Source organism: Corythoichthys intestinalis, chromosome 14 (genome assembly GCF_030265065.1).
Source record: "Corythoichthys intestinalis isolate RoL2023-P3 chromosome 14, ASM3026506v1, whole genome shotgun sequence".
Taxonomy (NCBI): domain Eukaryota; kingdom Metazoa; phylum Chordata; class Actinopteri; order Syngnathiformes; family Syngnathidae; genus Corythoichthys; species Corythoichthys intestinalis.
The window spans coordinates 46,976,151-46,998,036 of NC_080408.1; the positions used below are offsets into that span (position 1 = coordinate 46,976,151).

General features: G+C 42.6%; 1 protein-coding gene across 7 annotated transcripts in view; it reads left to right on the forward strand.

The window, feature by feature from the left end:
• LOC130929477 (microtubule cross-linking factor 1) overlaps positions 1–21,886 on the forward strand; it is a 91,484-nt gene that overhangs the window by 54,065 nt on the left and 15,533 nt on the right. For all 7 annotated transcript variants that reach the window (XR_009066901.1, XM_057856630.1, XM_057856629.1 and 4 more), the window contains 3 exons: positions 7,464–7,568; positions 7,692–7,859; positions 18,399–18,674. Coding sequence is in view for 6 of the 7 variants with exons in the window: in XM_057856630.1 (XP_057712613.1) it covers positions 7,464–7,568; positions 7,692–7,859; positions 18,399–18,674 (549 nt within the window). In the remaining variant the exon portion in view is untranslated. The remainder of the gene's footprint in view (positions 1–7,463; positions 7,569–7,691; positions 7,860–18,398; positions 18,675–21,886) is intronic.

Here is a 21,886-nt window from a genome sequence, read left to right on the forward strand (position 1 = left end):
CATTGAAATAATATGGTGAGCAAGTGTATATACAGGCTGGGATTCTTTTGAACGCCATATTTCAGCGATTTATGATCGCCGCGTTAGTGTTATTTATCGAGAGTCCATAGGGTTGCAGAGTCGGGATGGCCAAAATGGGGAAAACTGTTTTAGACGACATTGTCCGTATTGTCACTGTCCATATCGCTGTCAATATCCTCTGAGTGATCTTGGGCTACGGACTCGTACTGGACGGTGTGGGCGATGAACATGGCGCTAACCTTCTGGTCCATGTTCGAGAGCACGCGGTTGATGATAAACTTGCAGAGGGGCACACAGCAACAGGAGAGAACGAGAACAACGACCAGGATGAAGGCCATTGCAGTGATGGCGGAGATGACGACGTTCCTCCAGCTGCCAAACTTGTCCTGGAACCACTTGAGGATAGCATTCTCAGGAACTCCTTCGTTATGGTGAAGTTTCTCTTTGAAATCGGTGAACCAGTCCATGAGCTGGGGGATGGAGCCGTTCTTGGCGGTGTGGAGTGGGACCATGGTGCAGCACTCTCCTGTTTGCTTGATGAAGCTGCATAGTCCGCCTTTCTCTGCGAGGAGCATGTCCAGGGCTTCCCTATTCTAGATAGCCGTAAGGGAAACCGCGTGCAGTTGCTCAGAGTACTTAGACTGTACCAAGTTGGTATAGTTGTAGAGAACCTTCGTCGATGAGCTTGGCCTTGTCAGGAATGTTCCTCGGCTGCCGGATGGACTCAGTTTGCGTCGGTGAGCAGCTCAGCCAAGATGGATCTTTTTCTTCGGCGAGTGGACTTTGGTTCTTCATCAGCTGTCATGTTGCTGTGTCTTTGATCGAGCACGATCGTTGTGGACTTTTGGAGGGGGGTGACGAGGGCACATCGTCCGATCCATTCCATCAGGAGCTTGGAGTATAGTGTTACTCCTCCACAGAACCACCAGAGGCCGGTCCTGATGACATGCCAGTGTTCTGGACTGCTTGGTTTGACAATGGTAAGGTTGCATATCAGGGGGTCAAGGTTTCCCAAGGCTTTGCAGGGTGGTCAGGAAACTGTGTAGGGGCCGTTCCCAGCGTGGGCTTGACCAGTTTTTTCTCTTGATGACTTTAGGTGAGGTCGGGACGTTAGGAATCAGGGCCTGGTGGACTGGCGTCGCTAGGTCCTTCTGGCAACCGGAAAGACTTTCACTGCAGTCGAGCTGAAGCCCACCATCTCGTAAGGACCGTCCCAGCGTTCACTGTCCCATCTGGCACGCTGCAACACTTTCAGGAAGACCAAGTCTCCGACCTGCACCTTGAGAGTCTGTGGATCGGAACATTCTGGCAGATCATTGTTGTCTCAAACTTGTCTTTGATCAAACTGTTTCTTTATGTGAGCTAGAATGCTGCCAGAACCTTTAACAGGTCCTGGGGTTAAATCTGGCAGTTTAAAAGGTGGCAAGGTCTTTCCTTCTGCATCAGTCTGTTATTAAATTGTCCAATTTGTCTTTTCCAATAGTCTGGCAGACTGGGGTCTGTACATGCAATCACTGTTTTTTCGTCCTCATGTACGCTACGAAAAATCTTAACTAATCTAGAAAATACATCTATTTTTTCCCCAGGCAATATCTTTTCCCCAACAGTCTATTTAATTCAATATAATACATGTGCAATGTATGAAATAGTTCAGTTGGTTCTAGAAACCTCCCTCTTTTTGGTCTCAAATTTTTTTTTTCTTTCCAAGTATGAATTGAAAACATTGGGCCACAATTGTCATAGTGTCTATTAACCAATTATTAACCAACTCAGTCCTCCCCCCTGTAGACACTTGACAATCGTGTGGCTCTATTCAGCTGCCCATATGATCAATAATTTTGGTAGAAACCTTTCATCGCCCATTTTTGCTTTCCTGTTGACGATGCTATGTTTTGGTAGCCTTTAAATTTCTGCAATTAGTGCCTCAACTGTTTTATCTAGCCCCCCGAGTGGGAGCGTCAAGTGACCAATGGTATCAGATGTCATCATAAGCCTCCACAACGAACTGGGAAGTCTGATCTTTTGCTATTTTGTATCTTCCCAGTAGATTGTGTGGCCAGTTAGGTGCCATGACAACTATACACATTGTTTCTGGATCTTCTTTGGGTTCACTTATCGCATTTAAAGTTGTTTTCCCTTTAGCTGACATGACGCGGATTGTTTTATTAAACGTCTTAAACGTGCAATGTCTTTAACGCACGAATGTTCCGCTCCTGAATCTACAAGGAAAAAGTTGGCGTGTTTCCCATCAATATTGTCATTTCCGGTCTTTGTCTATAGTTTGTTTCATCAACTAAGAGGTACAGATCAACCTCCTCCGTGGGAAGGGCCTTCTCCAAAGCCGCGCCCTCAGAGGTGCGATCCTCCTCCAGTCACGCCCTGCGTCTCGAATTTACTTTTTCTTCGACCCGGAACATTCACCACCTCCCCTTCGCTTATGTCTTCTATCTCACATTCCTTTGCCAAATGTCCCCTTTGATGGCACAAAAAAACCCTTCTTTCTGACATATCTAAATCTCCCTGTTTACTTAGTTAGCTTCTATAGACTCCACGTTAAACAAATTCCACAAAATCAACCAAATGTTAGCTCAATAAATTAAGCTTATCTTGGGAGAATTGTAATCATATATCGCAAATTTGAGAACAACGCACAATCTCTTAAACCCCATACTATTACGGTTACCGTTACTATTACCCTATCAAAAACAATTTACGTTCCGCAATCAACCCAAAGTTACAGAGTTACAATTCTCCCAGTATAATAATTTCCACTTGGCAAATGCCAATATTTGCTTATGATCAGTTTTGTCAGCTCCCATTTTAATCAATAAATTGAATTTTGCAGCGGCACTAATATATCGCGCAATGTTCCACTCAAAATTACAAAATTGGAATTTGTCTTTGTTTTGGAATTTCTTTAGAGCTGACAAAATGTCTTTTCACCTTCTTTGGGTCACTGTTGAAGATTCATCAACATGTAATCCAAAAATTACGATTCCACGACACAATTATAATCTATTCAATCGATTGTTTTTAGTCAAAATCTAATTCTTTAGGATCAATTTACTTCACAAAATATTTTAACTTTCTCTTTTATTCCACTATGGCTTCTCTGCTATTCTTTAACACTTAAAACACTACCTCTTATAGCATTCAATTCAATTTTTTAATTCCAATCATTTTCAACTGACATCCATATAATTTATAATGGAGGATAATTCAGCAGTCCAGAGGAGAACAAAGAATGCTTTTTCGTGCACTAAAAAACATCCATTTGTATTTCACTCCAGGTTGGTAGAACTATCTGCTTTCATTCTGAAGAACTTACTTTAACAATATCTATTCTTGAATGAACATTTATAACAATCTGATTTTCTTTTTATCAAACATACTAGCTCTTTGCTTAAAATAAATCTGTTAAGTTTATTTTCAAACAGCTATTTATCAACAGTTGATCTTTTCCTTTTTCAAAACATTAACTATTTTCTTTCTCTTTTAGCCATTCTCTTATTTTCTTTTAAGAGTGTTCTATAAGTTTCAATTTAGCTCAATAGTCTATTTTTTATCTCTAATGAGATTCCATTTCAAATATCATATCCTAAATAGTACAAGGGAAAGGCTGGAATATTCCCAGCTGCAATTACAACCTTCCCTTATAATTAATTTGGGCAAAAACCCAGCGGATGCCGTCGAGGACCCCATGTTGCAAATAGGGGCCACCGAAGGGCCGCACTCCTCATGTTGAAAAACTCCCAGTTTTTTCCGATTTTGCACAAAAAACGGTCAGTTATTTACAAACACTTCCCTCGCTTATCGACGCTCGTCTCACACGCCCAAAAATTTCCAAGCCCCACTTCCACAGCTCCTCTTTTCCCCAAACTTATGGTTATCTCTCCCCTTCATGCAACTTACTCAAACCTTCAACATCACAATTCACCAATTATCACTATGAACATGAAAAATCATGAAAGAAAGACACAACGGAGCCTCATAATCAGTCACATGACAACAACCATAGTTATCCACAATGACTTATCATACAAGACAGTACTATTTCAAATACAAATCAACTAATGGTTCACACCAGACCAAAAATAAAAGCATACAAACAATTTGAGCTCAATGACAAACTGTCAACACAGATACACAGAAATTCCTATTCACAACCGAATTCACCTTTCGTTTTTCCCGTTTCATCATTTTCCAGTCTATCTTCTATTGTTTTAGCGACGTTTTGACCCATTTTCGCAAGTTTCGTTGTTTCAATTACCTCTATTTTCACGTAATTTCGATTTTATTTGCCGTGCACGGGCTTGTATAACTTAAGTATTTTATGTCGGCACGTTATTTGTACGCTTCCGTCTATTTATGGCTTATAATTTGTGTAATTTTAGTCTTCCTCGCTTCTGCTCCTACTTTATCACTCCTTTAAAGTCCGTTGGGTCCCAGACCCTTTTCTCTACGATATTTCGTAACGCAAAATACCGCTCTACGTGTTAATATTCCGTAACGCAGAATATTATTTTTCCCGAAACGTCTCGTAACGCAAGACGTACGCACGTTATTTCTATGTACGTGTTAATATTCCGTAACGCAGAATATTATTTTTCCCGAAACGCCTCGTAACGCAAGACGCACGCACGTTATTTCTATGTGCAGTTCCCTGAACTAAATTTGTAAGTCCCTGACATTACACAAATGCACATCAATATCTCTACGGACTCGAAAAGCTTTAAATTCTGTCCTACCTTGGCTTTTTATTACGCTATTATGTTTGCTTTATCTCGTCTCTGACTCCGGGTTCGGACATTTTTATAACTTTTTATGGCTCGGTACTTCGGCCCGCTTTCCGCAATATTTTGTCTTTACTTCGCAAAATATCGCCTGTGTGTTAGTCCTCAGTACTTCGAGGATTACTGTTTACGTAACGTTTTTAGACCCTTTAAACGCACGTAATTCGTCACACAATAGTTCAGTACTTCGAACTAGGATGGTTTAAATTTCAACGGTTTACTTAACGGATGTTCAGTACTTCGAACAATTATGAGTCAGTACTTCGACTTCACAATTCAATCCGCCCCGTATTTAAACCCGAAAGCGTCAACAACTTAATTAAACTTTATCCTACCTCACTCCGTCCTGCCCTGGTTCGTCTGGGACCTGTCACCGGCCATCCGGGTCGTCGCAGGAACAAAGGCGCAGCCGCCCGGTCACGAGAAGAAGGTCGTAAATATCCCGGCGGCGTCCACTGGCCCCGCGGCGGCCCGGAAGGACGCGGATTTTTAGGCCCCGGCTTTCGGCACCAAGAATTGTTGGGTCTAAACTTACTTGTATCTAGCAAAATAATAAAGACCTAGAGGAGGGCGGAGAGAGAATCAGACTTGAGACGAAAATAAAGCTTTTAACACTGACGGCCGTCAGGAGAAAGATTGATGCAGCCCGTGTGGCTTCAACAAGCTTATCTAATCTAACCCCTGAGGAGGCCAGCCTTTTATTAAGGAGTAGGAGAGCACTCATTGCACATGCGTAAGTTTTGTTTTATCATTTACTGAGAACAAAAACCAGAATGAAACATTATGGTGTCATTTACTGAAAACAGAAACTTTACTCTTTCCATTGTGTAAACACTAAAAAGCATAAGTGAATAGAGAAAACAATCATAACACCTAGTTTTAAACACACATAATTGCACTTACTATTGTAAATATTGTTAATACTGTTATTGTAAATATTGTTAATACTGTTATTGTGCAAAAGCATTAAAGCACATCTCACACACACGCTCTTACCAAGAGACCATTTAGAGTGTTCAATCACCCTATCATGCATGTTTTTGCGATGTGGGAGGAAACTGGAGTACTCGGAGAAAACCCAGGCAGGCACACAGAGAACATGCAAACTCCACACGGGCCGGAATTGAACCCTTGATCTTAGAACTGTGAGGCGGATGTGCTAACCACTCGACCACCACAGTTATTATAATATAAATTAATATATCAGAATATATGAAAATTTGAATATCGACTAGGGATGTCCCGGTCGCATATTTTGGCACCCGAGTCCCCTGATTTTGAGAATCTGCTGATACCGAGTCCCGATCCGAAACCGAAAAAAAAGGTTCATAATGTGAATTATTTTCAAACAATAATAACGTTGAAAAATGCTTGTTTTTATTAAATACTTCACTGAGTGAGTCCACTCACACAGCAGTGAACAGCTTCTCACACATTGAGTTGCCACAGCACACTTATACAAATTTAATGATGATTGACAGATTTGTGCCTTTGATCGTAGAGCTACCAAGCTTCTTTGGCAAGATCAAAGCTACAAACCTGCCAATCATTGTTAAATTTAAGTACCAAACGCAAGCTGGACTGTTTGGCTGCACTGCTTAGCAGGAGGGAGGTTGAGAGGCTGTGGTACTGTACGAGCATGAAGCAGAAAAATTGTATTTTTTAAATTAAAAACCCGATCCTTTTCACCCAATTCTAATTAGACCTGTCCCAAACGATTATTTTTCTCCCGATTAGTCTTTTAACGATTAGTCGAGTAGTCTAACAATTAAAAAAAACATTTTTTTTTCTAACTAGTTTATTAAAGTCGATGGGATGTTGTGCTTGTCGAGGCATTTATGTCATCAACTGAGTCGACTAATCTGGACTGTTCTAATTCCGATCCTCTGTAAAATGTAATTGGATCAGGGTATCCCTGATATTGACATTGGTTTTTCATTATCGGTTTTGGGTCCTTCTGCCTTTGTACAAGGGATGGTCACAGCTTAGCACAAAAGTTAGGCTTATTGACCATTACATGTCTCCAAATTAAGATTCTTGGGATTTGTTATGGGAGGGGACCATATGACCTTGGCATCACAATAATATGTAAAGTGCATGACCGCATATTGTCGCATATTATCCATATTACCGCAGTTGGACAATATCGTAATTCTGGTTAAAAAGTAATTATCGTACAACTGTGATAAAAAGTAAAGTTTTTTTCACCCTGTCTTTTGTTTTTTTAATAAGAAAATGAAAAATATAAAATCAATTCAAAAAAGTAAATACTTTTTTTTTTGCTCCTTTTTGTCTTTTTCCATTGAAAAATGAAAACAGATACAAAGGAAAAATAACTTTAAAAAAGGATTACAATTAATTTACTTTTTAGTAAAAAAATGTATCAAAACTGAATCAATTTAAATATATCTATATTTATATAAAAATAAAGAAAATATTTACTGTTTATCTTTTTTTTTTTTTTTTTTTATTAAAATAAATTTAAAAATATATTTACTGTAAGTTCCCCCTTTTATTGTTTGAATCGAACCCATAAGAAAGAAACTAAAATGTGGCCCGCATCAAAGATGACTCTAATACCCCTGATCTAGGGGGACTTCAGATTATGCCCTGAGATTAAAAAGTGGGGATATTCATCTGCCTATGCAGGTTGAGAAGTCGGAGAGTGCCCCCGAGCTGGGTGGGATGATGCAACCGGCGGAGGGTGACGGTGTATCGGCTCCGGTGTCTCCCAATGGACAGTACCAGCATCAGGTAATCCCACTGGATTTTAGACTGCATATTGGACAGTTGTATGGAGCGTCCACAAAAAAAGCCACAAACAACAGGACAGATCAGTATATAAAAATTCTTTTCTGACATCCAACACGTTTGCAGTTTGGGGAGAACCGGCGAATGCTGCAGGCACTGCGCACCCTGCTCGAGCAGTTTCGGGAAGAGCTCCGCGAGGAAGAGTCACGACGCTGCCAACTGCAGCAGGCCTACGCCAACGACAAAGCCGCATGGGAGGTGAAATGGGCCGAGATGAAGTGCCAACTCGCACAGGTACGCGCAGATGGCCGCTCAGCCCCCCTCGACCTTAAAGGGGACGGAATGCAATGAGGCAATAGTGAATATGTTGTTGTTAGCGAAGTGGGAGCAAAATTAGTGGGGGGGGGGGGCTTTGGGTAACTCATAATACGATACAATTTGCAATACAAGGCTCACTATCACAATTATGGCAGTGAATGAACATTCGTCCATGCATTATCATTACATTCGTTCATTCATTGTCATTGGCTGCCATCCCTCCCTCTTAAAAACAGATTGGACATCTATGGCAGTCAATGGCAGCCAATGTATTAAATTTGGGGCATTTCAGGCCATTTGCTGTTGATTTTTTTGTCGCTCCTTGTTGATTTCGGGCCATTTCTGGGTCACTTCCTGTGATTTTGGATTACTGAATTGGAAGTGACCCGGCAGTGATTCAAACTGGAAAGGAAGTGACCTGTAAATCCCCTAAAATGAACACAATGTTCTTTCTAAGCTGTGTGCGTGCGCACTGCTTGCACAGACTCAGCACACAAGAAAATCTATGCAGCGTACAAAATTAAATTCTACAGAAACGTATTGTAGCATCACTAGGTCTACTATTTGCGTCACAATGACGTGTCAGCACGGCACTCCTATTGGTGCGTTCAATACGGCAACGTGGCGCTCCCATTGGTGGGTTAAGAGGTGCATGACCTGTGGAGTGCGGAGAAAAATTAAGAGTGTGAGTGACCAAGACTCATGTGCTGATTTGCTGAAGCCATATTCCGCTGCCAACTTGTGCAAGCGCTACAGTATTATTTAATATCTAATTTTAGAATTTAAATAATCTAGTTAATTGCACCAATAATATTGTTTTCTGTAACCTTTTGCAACGTAACTCAATATACGATAGGTGTTTAGAACAGTGTTTTACAACTGGTATGCCGCGGCACACTAGTGTGCCATGAGAGATTGTAAGATGTGCCGTGAGAAATTTTCCAATATCGCATTTATCACAAGGAAGGACTAGGTAGAAAGTTTCGGTTGTGTGCAGATGAGCGAGGTATTGTTCGTGTCACGTTCAATAACTGCTCGGATTTCTAACCATCACCCACCTTGCTGTCCTCGACATTGTGGACCCCAGCACGTCTACTGTACATTATAGGCATCATTGGATTGGACTAGTCAAGTGTCGATGTCCACGCAAGTGTCCTTTCTATTTTATTCAGGGGTGAAAGTGGGCCAGAACGGTCAGGAACGCAGTTCCGGTATAAGATTCAGGGCCGGAATGCAGTTCCGGTACATGTGCTTTGATTCTGAAAATATGATGGCAAATGTCAGAACGCTATGTAAAAGAAAAAAATACAAAGCTGCCACACATGCATTTCATCTCCAAGAAGAAAACAATCCACCAACATCAGATTTACATACACAAGTGTTAACAACAAGCATAATAAAGGGCTTGTGTAGCGTAATCCGTTTCCACAGATATTTATTATTTATTTTATTCCACGGACGGAATGGAGGTTTCCCCAGCTGCTGCAGTTATCTGGGTCTAAAGATGACGAGTCACCTAAATGTGCGAATGCATGCAGCAAAGCAAAACGCTTGGACTCATTTATCCGTTCAATTGGCTGACATACTGACATGTGATCACTAGAGATAGTTAGCTCTAAATGGTTCAAATGTGCATGTTTTTTGAAACAGCAAAAAAAAAAAAAGTTTGTTGAATTGATGCGACAAAAAAGGGCAATGCAACAGAAAATTGATCAAATCTTTAAGAGCAAGGCAAAAGTTAAGGAGGTTTATTTATCTTATTTAGTTTTATTTGCTCTGATGGGGAGGTTCAGAACATCTTAGCTGTCAATGTGCACTTTGGACTTATATTTCTTCATTTATGTTAGGCTACTTGTTCATTTCCTTATGATTTAAAAAAGTGCGCGATCTTCAAAATATATTTCATTTCAATCTGCATAATATAAGTCATTTGTACTTATTTTTCTGAATGTATGTTACTTATATCTTTATTATTAAAAAACACAACAAAAAGTAAATGTTTATATTAACTTCAATTTTAAGATACATCCTATGTTCTTGAGTAATTAAAATTGAGATTTGGCATTTAGTATGTGAGGAAATGAGGGAAAATAAAAATTAGGAGATGGAGTTTGGGGTTATTGCTGTTTTTGTTAACTTTTATTTTGCAAATCATTGAAAAAATACAATTTTGAATGAAAATCAGTTTATGTACGTGTTATAGAAATAACTGACCAAAACAACCCCCCCAAAAAGAAAGAAAGAAAGAAAGAAAGAAAGAAAGAAAGAAAGAAAGAAAGAAAGAAAGAAAGAAAGAAAGAAAGAACGAACATTTCCGTGGTGACCTTCAGAGTTACGGCAAGAAATTCTAACCACTTTCACCCCTGATTTTTTCCATATGTGACGACCGTCAATCCTTCCCCTGTGTTTTATTCCAATACATTGTCGAGGACAGCAAGGTGGCTGATGGCTAGAAATCAGAGGAGTTCTTGAATGCAACACGAGCAGCTATCCAACAGCGCCATGGTGCCAAGCAAGCTTAAACGTCATCTCTAAATGAAACACCCGTCAGTTCCAAACAATTCGATGGATTTTGTTCGCCTTTGTGAAAACACAGAGAAACAGGCAACTTTTTGGAGGAACAACTACAAAGGTAAATGAGGAAGCCCTCAAAGCCATTCAAAGAGTCCCACACTGTGGCATAGAAATGAATACTACCTTCCTGCAAAGTAAAGCCTGAGTTATACTCCCGCGTTGCGGTGACGGCGTAGCGACTACGGCGTCATTCGACATTCGATAGTTCTTCGGTGAGGGAACACGTTGCTCTGTAATTCACCGCCAAGCCACTAGAGGGATGTGGCGTTATGTTTGTACGGTTTTGGGGCATGCTTGTTTACTTCCGCTAGTCGGAGAAAAAATAAACAATGCAAGATGTAACTCTTGAAAGTAAATATTCTGCTCATCAACACTGAATAAATATTGAACATACAAATGTTGACGGGCAGGCGACGCAGAAGACGGTTTCGAGGCGGTCTGGCCGACTTTTGATGCCGCACAGAGAGTTTTAGACTCGGGTGGAGAGAGCTAGCTGTGGCGGCTAGCTTCAAACTGGCGTCGAGCACTGCGTTCAAGGTCTGCAAAGCCCTCCAGCCTGATTTGTTTGCCGTGTCCTACAACCAGCCAGTGGGAAGCCATAGCAGATTTCTGGCGTCTAGGGAACTTCCCAAACTGCGTTGGGAGGCTTGATTTTAATGTTATCATAAAAAGCACCGAGGCACTCTCAATCAGTGATGATGTATTGTGTGTGTGAACTGTCTGTTATTGAAAATTAAAGATCAAAACAACTCTTTTGACACCAAATCTGTGCTTTATTCTTCATATACTTGAAACATATGTACACAGTAAATGATGAAGTGCACCAACCAAAAATACGACATAAAGTGATAAAAAGTTGGCAGTTTTTGGCCGACTGTGTCACCGCTTCGTGTGGCCACTCGGTTCCGACCACCCACGTCTCGGTGGTTCTTCCATTTATTTATTTTTTCGATCGCCGACCTTGCCATTTGGCAGTCACAATAATAATTTCTTGACGAGACTTGCTCTTCGATGATACTCCCGTCGGCTTGGTGCATTTTTGCGTGTAGAAAATAATGTTTGATTCTATTCTACAATGGCGGTGTTTTCGCCCGGAAACAACAGTCTGAGCGTACCAATCACAGTCCGTTTTCGCTACGTCTACGCGTCTACGCGACGCGAAGGTTAGAAAAATCAAGAGGTGCGCGTCAGGCTACGGCGTAGGGTCGTAACTCGATTCTTCCTTGACGGCGTAGGTCTGACGCGGAAGTATAACTCGGCCTTAATTGTCAGCGAGATGCTCGGCCCTGGTGTGGTTAAAGACATTGCTAAAGTCCCCCTGTCTGATAAGTCTGAGCTTTTCAAGCCTAACTGTGATAAAAAAAATAAAAACAGAAAGACAAAGAGCTGTTGAAGAACAGCTCTGTGTGTGTCTTTCTTCAATTCCAGCCAGGATATTGGCTTCGTGTTCATCTAAACAGGCTCACGTCACACTGAGAATAAATATTGAGAAATTATTGGATAATTAAAAATACTGCACAGGAAGTAATTTTGGAGCCTTTTTAGTTTGTGGTGTGCCGCAACATTTTTTTCCTATGTAAAAACGTGCCGTGATTCAGAAAAGTTTGAAAAACACTGGTCTAGACAATAATACGTTAGAGTTCACTTACGCTACACAGCCAATCGTACATTGACAGTGTTTGCATATGTGCCCTGTCCATACGTCCCGTGCAGGTTAGCTAGCCAACAATAATGCAGCGGAGTTAAGAGAAACAAATGCTAACCCTTTATCATGGTGAAACATAAGGACAGTGCCACTACACTCATAAAGCCAAAGTAAAAAAGAAAACGCGGTTCTTTTAAGATGGTATAAATGACGGAGTATGGGCAAATCGAAGAGCAAGCTGTGAAACTGGGAGATTTTTTTTTTTTTTAACCTGTCCTGTAAAGCTGCTTAGACACAGATAATAGGAATCTTGAGTGTCTTTAATCTCTGAACAGTTTTAATGTGGGACTTTGATATACTCCCATACTCGGAGAGTAAGAGGGCAACAGGGGGAATAGCCCCCTCCCCGGAGGCCGAAAACGTCATTGCATATAATTGACTTTATTTAAAATTAAGACTGTGCCGGTAAAATGTTGTCTATAAAAGTTGTAAAGCAATAAAACAAACAACAAAAATGAATGAAATTAACAAAAAAAAAAAAAAAAAACTGATCAGTATTATTTTTCAAACAAATCATGTGACTCGCGCCTTAGAGACGGTCATTTGCTTTGCCTAGCCAAAAAAAAAAAAACACCTGGGGACAGAAGAGGAAAGAGGGATATATGTAATTTTTTCAAACCTAACCTTTCAAAAGCGACCGCAGCTACTGAGCGAGAACCAAGGACTGAATATGTGGTCCATAAAACGCTTGACAGCACCGCTAAAATGATGAGCGGTGTTTCAGTTTGCTCCACTAAAGAAATTAACCCGAAAAAATGATGGAAAACCAATAGCGGTCATTTTCAACGTTTTATTATAAATGTTCCTGGCTGGAATATTCAGTCAAAAAGGATGCAGCATCTACTAGGTAAGACAGGAAAACGCGCACGCTCAAACATGGACGCACACACACACAGCTGGGATGCCTGTATGTATGAGCATGGACTAAGCTACTATCTGAGCATATATCTTGTAAATTGATTTTCGGGGGTCATCAACATTTTTGTCCCCCCTACCACAAAAGTACAATCTGCCTATGTATACTCCCACTGTGGTTGTTCATTATGTTTATTTATTAATTCACCCGTGCTACAACTGGACCATACCCAGGCCAAAGCAGGACTCGTCCTGTGTTAAAGCAGGACTCTCACATACTGTATAACATAGTTCACATCTCATGAACAACTAGATTTGCGTTTTTCATTTTGAGTGGGGCAAATCAATTATATTTAAAGTAAACTGATGACAATTGCTACTATAGTTTGATTCTTTTAATAAGCTATGTAACTTGCTATGATTCAAGGTTTTAAACAGGCGTGATGGCCACAGGGTACACATCTGATGTTGCTCACAGTGGTCCTCAGTGTGCTCAGAGAGCTTGTGTGTCTGCTCAGACACATGAAAGATTAGAGGGAACATTGCTTAGAAATGCCCTGAAAATCATAAAGACTAGCTGCGAATGCTCTGGTTTCCAGTTATTAAACGTTCATTCGTCCCTCCAAGCCAAAATGGACTGGGAGTCTACTGCCGTCAATGGCAGCCATTGAATTAACAGAGAACAATATATCGATTCAACTTCAGGATTATATTGATAACCTATTGGGATTCAAAGTATCACGATATACAGTATTACTATTTCAATATATTGTCACACCCCTAGTAAATAGTGTCATCTCATCGCAAACCATATCATGCAACTTCCTAAACTAAACACGTCACTGAGAAAGGTACTAACAATAATCATTTCCATTTTACACACAAAACCATTGCAAATAAGTTGGGGATTGCGGAGAGCTATACAGTGGTACCTCAACATATGAACGCACCGACATTAGGGGTGTGCCATCTTAGGCACCCCATGATTCGATTCGATTACGATTCAGGGTGCTACGTTTCGATTTTCTAACGATGATCACGGTATCGACGATGATCGCAGTTATCGCGATTATCACGATTATCGATGCATCGTACAGTACTGATTAATAAAGTAGCCAAACAAATTTATGTCCATTATTTATTTAAAATATCCTTATGATTCAACAGGAACGATGGAAACATGCCCATACAATAAAAAGCTGCCCTTAAGCTGCTTTTGTATTTATTTATTTTTTACAAGAAAGTGCAAAAACATTAACCATTTTAAAGGGAGTAATTATTTCTCTCAACAATACAATAAAATTTACACTGGTGGAATGAATTCCACATTTTCTGGACACAAACAAAGTGTCTTTAGAAATAGGACTTCTTTTGACCAATATACTTTGTTTTCAAAGTGTTACCTCCCTTGTAGGGATGGGAATCGAAATCCGATTCAAATTCGGAACCGGTTCCGAGTGTTTCGAGGCCGCGACATCACAATGAAAAAGCCTTAACGATCCCTTTAACGATTCCTAAAGACGCGTATTGTGTCGTGACGTGTGTTGTTGTCCAGATGCATCAAACTAGCATGGCGCCAAGAACCACTCGCTCCTAAGTTTGACTACACTTCACCAGGAAAGAGTGTGAAAATGAAAGGTTACGACGGGTAAGCACGAGCATTGCAGCCATAAACATAACAATGACAACACGTAGGTTCAAACGCTCGAAAGTGTGTCTTCACTTCACGAGGAAAAATTACAACAAAGCGACTTGCAGTAATTGCAAGGTGGAGATAACTGCATCGGGAGGGAATACGATTGCGCTGTCCTCACAGCGAGGCTAAGGCTCAGTCCTGGCTATAAAAAAAAAATAAAATAAAAGTCCCGGCTATACAGCTAGCTAAACTCCCAAATGATGATGCAGAAGACGTTGGTATAATTTGCTGACTTTATTCAACCATCACTTGAAGAGTGAAACTAAGAATAGAAATGAAACAAATCAATTTCGTCCCCAATAACAAACAGGTTTTAACCGCAATAACGAGGAATCACTGTATTCTTATGGAGAAATCCGTGTCAACATACGACCATTTCGACAAACAAACCAGGTCCTGGAACTAGTCAAATTCATATGTCGAGGCACCACTGTACGATGGTGTCACATGACATCATAATGCAACTTTTTTCTGGGCTTGTGTGAAAACACGCATCAGCCTTCATCAATTAAGCCCTTTTTATTTTTTTTTTCTGAAGGGATTTTCAGAGGGTGATTATCTGTCCGGCCTCGCTTTTAATCTGCAGAGTTTTACATGCTCCGTATCCTTCCACGAGGTCAACAGCCCCTCCGTGGGAGCTAATTTACTTAGCTTGCTCGGGTAGCATGCAACTCTCTGGTACCCAGGCTTATGCACAATTGACAGGAGAAACTTTGCGTATTAGGATTTCTGCTGGTGCAGAACTCGTTCTCGCCTAATGTAATTGGGGTGACTGTGGCGCCATTGGACTCACGTTAAGCGCTTTGTGACGCCTGTATGTGGAAGACGGTATATGTGAGTAAAATAGCGTTAAGTAGTACCCCTAGGAAAGTGCAATTACACAATCGCAGAATTTACTGCAGATTTCAGCGTCTTCTGTGAAGATCAAATCAAAATACAGAGCCAGGTGCAGAACATTCACATACCTGTCAACCCGATGCCGTTGGCAATCTTACAAATAGTGACATATGCTCTTCCAAATTGGTGACTAATCTTACAATGTCGTATATAGCAAGCAATATGAAACAAAAATAAAACTCAAATTTTTAAAATAATATGAATTTATTGGTAATATTGTAACATAACCTGGTGCAATCAAAGAACAATCAATATCTTCAGCTACATCATGATTACTAAAATTTAACAGGGACTTTTTTTTATAATTGTATGTAGCACTTTTGGCAATTTCTATCATGTCTTTTGATGGCTGCACTTCATGGCACTTCAGCTCGCAATTCAGTTTGACTTGAAGGTAGTTTGTTAGTGTGTCCAATTATAAATTAAATTGATTGATAATTACTTTTAAAAAAGTAATTAATTACAGTTACAAATTACTTCTCTCAAAAAGGTATTGAGTTAGTAACTCAGTTACCTGAATGTAAGACTAATTAGTTACTTGGCAAAGTTACCTTTCATGTTTTTTTTTTTTTTTTTTTTTTCATTTTTTCAAATAAAAAAAAAAAAAAGACAAAAAAAACATAGTAACCTTTTGCTATGTTTGGAAGTCATTTAATGTTGTGAATCAACCGTTAAAGTTGTTAAAATTGGTTTGGTCCCGTTTTTGCATTAGTTCCCTTCTGTCTACTTTCGACATGTGAAAGTTTTCAAACTTTCGTCATTTAAAGTGCATACGACAGAATAAAAAAAAAATCTTAAATAGCATTATTATGTGAATTAGAATCATATTATAAGATATTATAAAATTATATATATTATATTATAAGACGTAAACAGCGAGAGTCATACGTGAGCAGCTGCAGTTGTTGTGCAGCTAACATGACAATGTGTACGAGGAGAGCTTTTTGCATGCCCATCCATGATCAAACGTAAGTAGTACTTTATTTAAAGAATGTTTGTAGTGCTTACATTGTAATCGCTGTATTCGCAGCTATTTTTAAACACAAAGTTGCAATTTCTGATCGGGTGGAAAATTTGACAGAACACGGAGCACATGAAGAGGGCAACAAGCCGAGTATAGTGCTCTCCCGGCGGGGGGATGTGCGACAAGCCGCCGGTGTTGTCGGCCGAGTCGACAAAGAGCATGTTAGCCACAAAATGCAAGCCACCTACGTATTAAAATGATCCCAGTATTTGACATAATACAAAACACAATGTTTACTCACTTTCTCCTAAGTTCAATGGTCCCACAGTAATAGGGCTTGTTTTGACCAATATCCATCGGTGAATGGCAACCTTTTGAAATCCCAAAAAGGCTCACACGCCTCTCCCTGGTGCAGAATTTTTTTTCTGCAGCTGTTTGGCTGGCATGATGCAAAAAATAAACGAATTAATCCGCAAAATCAGCTGAATCCTTAGTCCTTCTCGTACAACAGTACGGCTGGACAGTGAAGAGGACTCCTTCCACTGTACATGTCACAGCGCCCTCTTTCTCAACTCGAGACTGTAGCAGGAAGTCACTCATTTTCATTGCACGGGATTAAAAAAAAACTAAATAAATATAGCGATCGCTTCCACACACATCCAAGCGGTCCATTTCATTCAGGAGCATAAAATACCGCGGAAAATATGAAAAAAAAACATGCATTTTGCTGTCATAGGCACTTTAAAGATAGATTCAAGTCAAGATTTTGCCGATTTAGGAGTATTTTAGATAAAAAGTTACATAGGTTAGCTTGGAAGGTTCACAATAACAGAGCCTTTCTGAGAAGTCTACTGCTTTAAAAAGGCGGCTGTTTACCAACGCCGCCGAGTCTGTCATTTTGCATGTAGTTCTATATGCATGTGATATCTAGGCGTAGATTGTAGGCTGTCGGCTACAGTCAGGAAATATTGGAGCCACCTAGCCTAGCATCGCGTTTGCTACAGCATCACAACAAACACTCTTCTCTCTCCATGTCTCTGACTTTTATCACGTCATTCAAACAACGTAACGCACTTTGTCTCGTGTCTGAAACGGTGACAAAATCCGGAGAAAAAAAACGTAATGCACGAAAAATGTACAGATTTTGAACGTACGGCGTACACATTTAAAAAACAGTGCTCACTTGTACAAATCACGCCGAAACCGTACAACTTGACAGGTATGTCACCTAAATTTGCCCCAAAATTACCACAAGAAAATTGACAGTTACACATTTGTAACCACAACGTTTCACAGTGTTTTGGTATTGCATTAATTTGCTTTATAACTAGACATTTTAGTTTTTTTGGGGTTTTTGTATATTATGAAAAAACAGGTGATTATTTTGAGGAGGTGTCATTATTATTAGTCAATGACATAGGGTTTGTCGGGTTTGTTTTCACTTATATAAATGAGATTTTCATTTTTAAATGAAAATCCTCTAAATGAAATTTAAGTGTTTTTTTAATTACCGATAATTGTCATAATAAATAAGGAACATTAACAAAAATACACAATAACATTACCAGTGAACTAGAACAGGCATAGAATGTTTCTTCAACAGGAAGGATAATTTTTTTCTGGTTATTTTATAAAAACAAGAGCTCATTGCACCCAAAAACTCATTCAGAGGTATTAAATTACAGATAAAGTCCAGAACTCAACTTCTTCTGGTCTGATAGCTGGATGACAATCACGCACCCTCGAAGTTTGTGAATTTGATGGATCACATGTTGTTGATAGCTGAACAAACACAGCATCTGAGTAATCATGTCTGTCGTGCAGGTGGAGGAGGAAGCGCGAGGGAGAACGCGTGGCCAGGCTCAGGGAGGCGAAGGAGAAGCGTCGTCCCGGGACCCCGAGTGGGCACTGAAGCAGGAGCGCGAGGAGCACCGGCGCCTGCTGGCCGAAAGCCACAACACCTCGCTGGATCTCCGCTGGCGGCTGCAGCACGGCGAGAAGCGGTGGAGCCGTGAGAGGGCTGAGCTGCTGGAAAACTTTGAGCGGCAGAGGCAAGAGTGGGACGGCGGAAACCGCGAACTCTACCATAAGATGGAGAGGGTAAGGGAGGGATCATTTCGTACTACTTTACTCTTCATTTTTGTTCTGTATTCCATTCAATATCACAACTATTCAATGTAACAAGATATAAATAAAAATGCGGGTGATATTAGGATAAAGATATTAGGGATATTTCAATCCCATAGCGTGATCGGAAATCGGGCTGATCGCGCCATTTTTCAGAGGATCAGAATCAGGTGGAAAAGATCGGGTTTTTAATTTAAAAACTATGCAGGTAGTCCCCAGGTTACGAATGAGTTCCATTCCTATGCTGGCGACATAACCCGAATTTCTGCATCAATCGCAATTGACCCTTTAAGTACCCCTAAACACCTCCCAGATCTCAAAATAACTATCCAAAACCATGTATTACACATCATTGTACTATCCTCGCCAAGACGTTGGAGCTAAGTCCTAACCTGACAGCGAGCTGAGCTCCGAAATGACGATGTCTGACGTCGTGTGGTTTGCTGACTTAATTCAGCTGCTCATGACTTTAACACTTGCTAAAGTAAAAATTAAATTAAATCTGGTTCATCTTCAATAACAGCAATTTGTTTGGTTTTGTATTTGTTTTCTCCTAGTGTAACTTGTCCCTGTGATTGCCCATTGATTTCACCTGATGTGCCTTCTCCTAGCCTATCCTCCTGTGCTCACCTGTTCCTTGTTGTCTCGTTAACCCTTGTTTGCGTGTGTGTATATAAGCTCCCATTTTCTGTTCACTCCTTGTTGCGTCATTGTCTATGTCTATGTCTACGTCAATTTCAAGTCCGGTCCAAGCCCTCGTGTACCAGTCCCTCCGATTTAAGTAAGTTTTGTTTGAATCTTGCCCTTTTGATCCTCAGTGCTTTCAGTTGTACTTTGTGTTTTTGTTAGATATCATTAAACGTTTTTTGAGTTCACCTGCCTTGCCGCTTTTGTTTCCCTGCAATTGGGTCCACACAACCTGCCTGCCTGCCCGCGTCCCTGACAGAATGACGCAACCAATTGTGGACCCAGCGGGAAAAATCCGGCACCGGCGTGCACGCCGACGACCATCCGCCCGTTCCCCTGATTATGTTCTGCCTCGCCACGTTTTTTTAGATTCAGATTTTTCTGATTTTGAAGAGTATCACAATTCATATGATTTTCTTTCTGACACCGACTCCGACCCAGATTTTGATTCCATGCCCTATTCTTCACCCTCTCAGTTTTTGTCACGCCTCAGTCATTCCACGTCCCCTTCCCAGCCTTTTTCTCTGGACCCTTACCTGGGTTCCCGTTTGGCCATCTACACTGGACCTCCGCGTGGTGGCCAGCGGGGGCGCCCAGGTAAGGGCCGTAGTTCCTCCACCCCTCCTTCTATTTCACCCCATAATGTGCCACCCAGTCTGCCATCGAACACCGTACGGAAGCCTCGGCGTGCTCAACCACGCCGACGTCACGGGCCCGCGCCGGTTCCCCGCAGTCAAGTTCCTCCCGCGCCGGCTCCCCGCAGTCAAGTTCCTCCCGCACCGGCTCCCCGCAGTCAAGTTCCTCCCGCGCCGGCTCCCCGCAGTCAAGTACCTCCCGCGCCGGCTCCCCGCAGTCAAGTACCTCTCGCGCCGATGTCCAAGCTGCCCGAGGTGCCCGTCCCGGCGCCTCGTCGCCTAGTCCCTGTCCCGTCCCCTCGCCGTCTGGCCTCCGTTCCAGTGCCCGCGCCGACTCCCCGCAGTCAAGTGCCCGCGCCGACTCCCCGCAGTCAAGTGCCTCCCGCGCCGACTCCCCGCAGTCAAGTGCCTCCCGCGCCGACTCCCCGCAGTCAAGTGCCTCCCGCGCCGACTCCCCGCAGTCAAGTGCCTCCCGGGCCGACTCCCCGCAGTCAAGTGCCTCCCGCGCCGACTCCCCGCAGTCAAGTGCCTCCCGTGCCGACTCCCCGCAGTCAAGTGCCCGCGCCGACTCCCCGCAGTCTTGTGCCTGCGCCGACTCCCCGCAGTCTTGTGCCCGCGCCGACCGCTCCTGTTTTCTCCTGCGACTCCGCTGCTGTCCCGCCAGCAGACCCCTGCGACTCCGCTGCTGTCCCGCCAGCAGACCCCTGCGACTCCGCTGCTGCCCCGCCAGCAGACCCCTGCGACTCCACTGCTGTCCCGCCAGCAGACCCCTGCGACTCCGCTGCTGCCCCGCCAGCAGACCCCTGCGACTCCGCTGCTGTCCCGCCAGCAGACCCCTGCGACTCCGCTGCTGTCCCGCCAGCAGACCCCTGCGACTCCGCTGCTGTCCCGCCAGCAGACCCCTGCGACTCCGCTGCTGTCACGCCAGCAGACCCCTGCGACTCCGCTGCTGTCACGCCAGCAGACGACGACGACTCCGCTGCTGTCACGCCAGCAGACGACGACGACTCCGACGACGCCTCAGTTCCTGGTCCGCCCGACTCCGACGACGCCTCAGTTCCTGGTCCGCCCGACTCCGACGACGCCTCAGTTCCTGGTCCGCCCGACTCCGACGACGTGCCTGATTCTCTTCACGATGACGACGATGTTGCTCCCCGCTTCCTGCCACGGCTTGGTGGCATGAACGGCAAAGTCCTACCTCACCCAGGGCGCCCGCCTGATCATCCTGTGCGGTCGCCCAACGTCTGGCGCCCCAAACGCCCACCCGATCGACCCGTGCGATCGGCCCACGTCTGTCGTCCTGGACGCCCGCCTGACTAGCCCTGACGGGCTAATGTTGCTCCCTCCTTCGGCATCCTTCTTCCCGCCGTGTTGGGGACTTTGTTTTCATCGGGACGTCTGGGATCCGTCCCTTGAGGGGGGGGAACTGTTAGGTTTTGTATTTGTTTTCTCTTAGTGTAACTTGTCCCTGTGATTGCCCATTGATTTCACCTGATGTGCCTTCTCCTAGCCTATCCTCCTGTGCTCACCTGTTCCTTGTTGTCTCGTTAACCCTTGTTTGCGTGTGTGTATATAAGCTCCCATTTTCTGTTCACTCCTTGTTGCGTCATTGTCTATGTCTATGTCTACGTCAATTTCAAGTCCGGTCCAAGCCCTCGTGTACCAGTCCCTCCGATTTAAGTAAGTTTTGTTTGAATCTTGCCCTTTTGATCCTCAGTGCTTTCAGTTGTACTTTGTGTTTTTGTTAGATATCATTAAACGTTTTTTGAGTTCACCTGCCTTGCCGCTTTTGTTTCCCTGCAATTGGGTCCACACAACCTGCCTGCCTGCCCGCGTCCCTGACACAATTCAAACTTGCGTTTA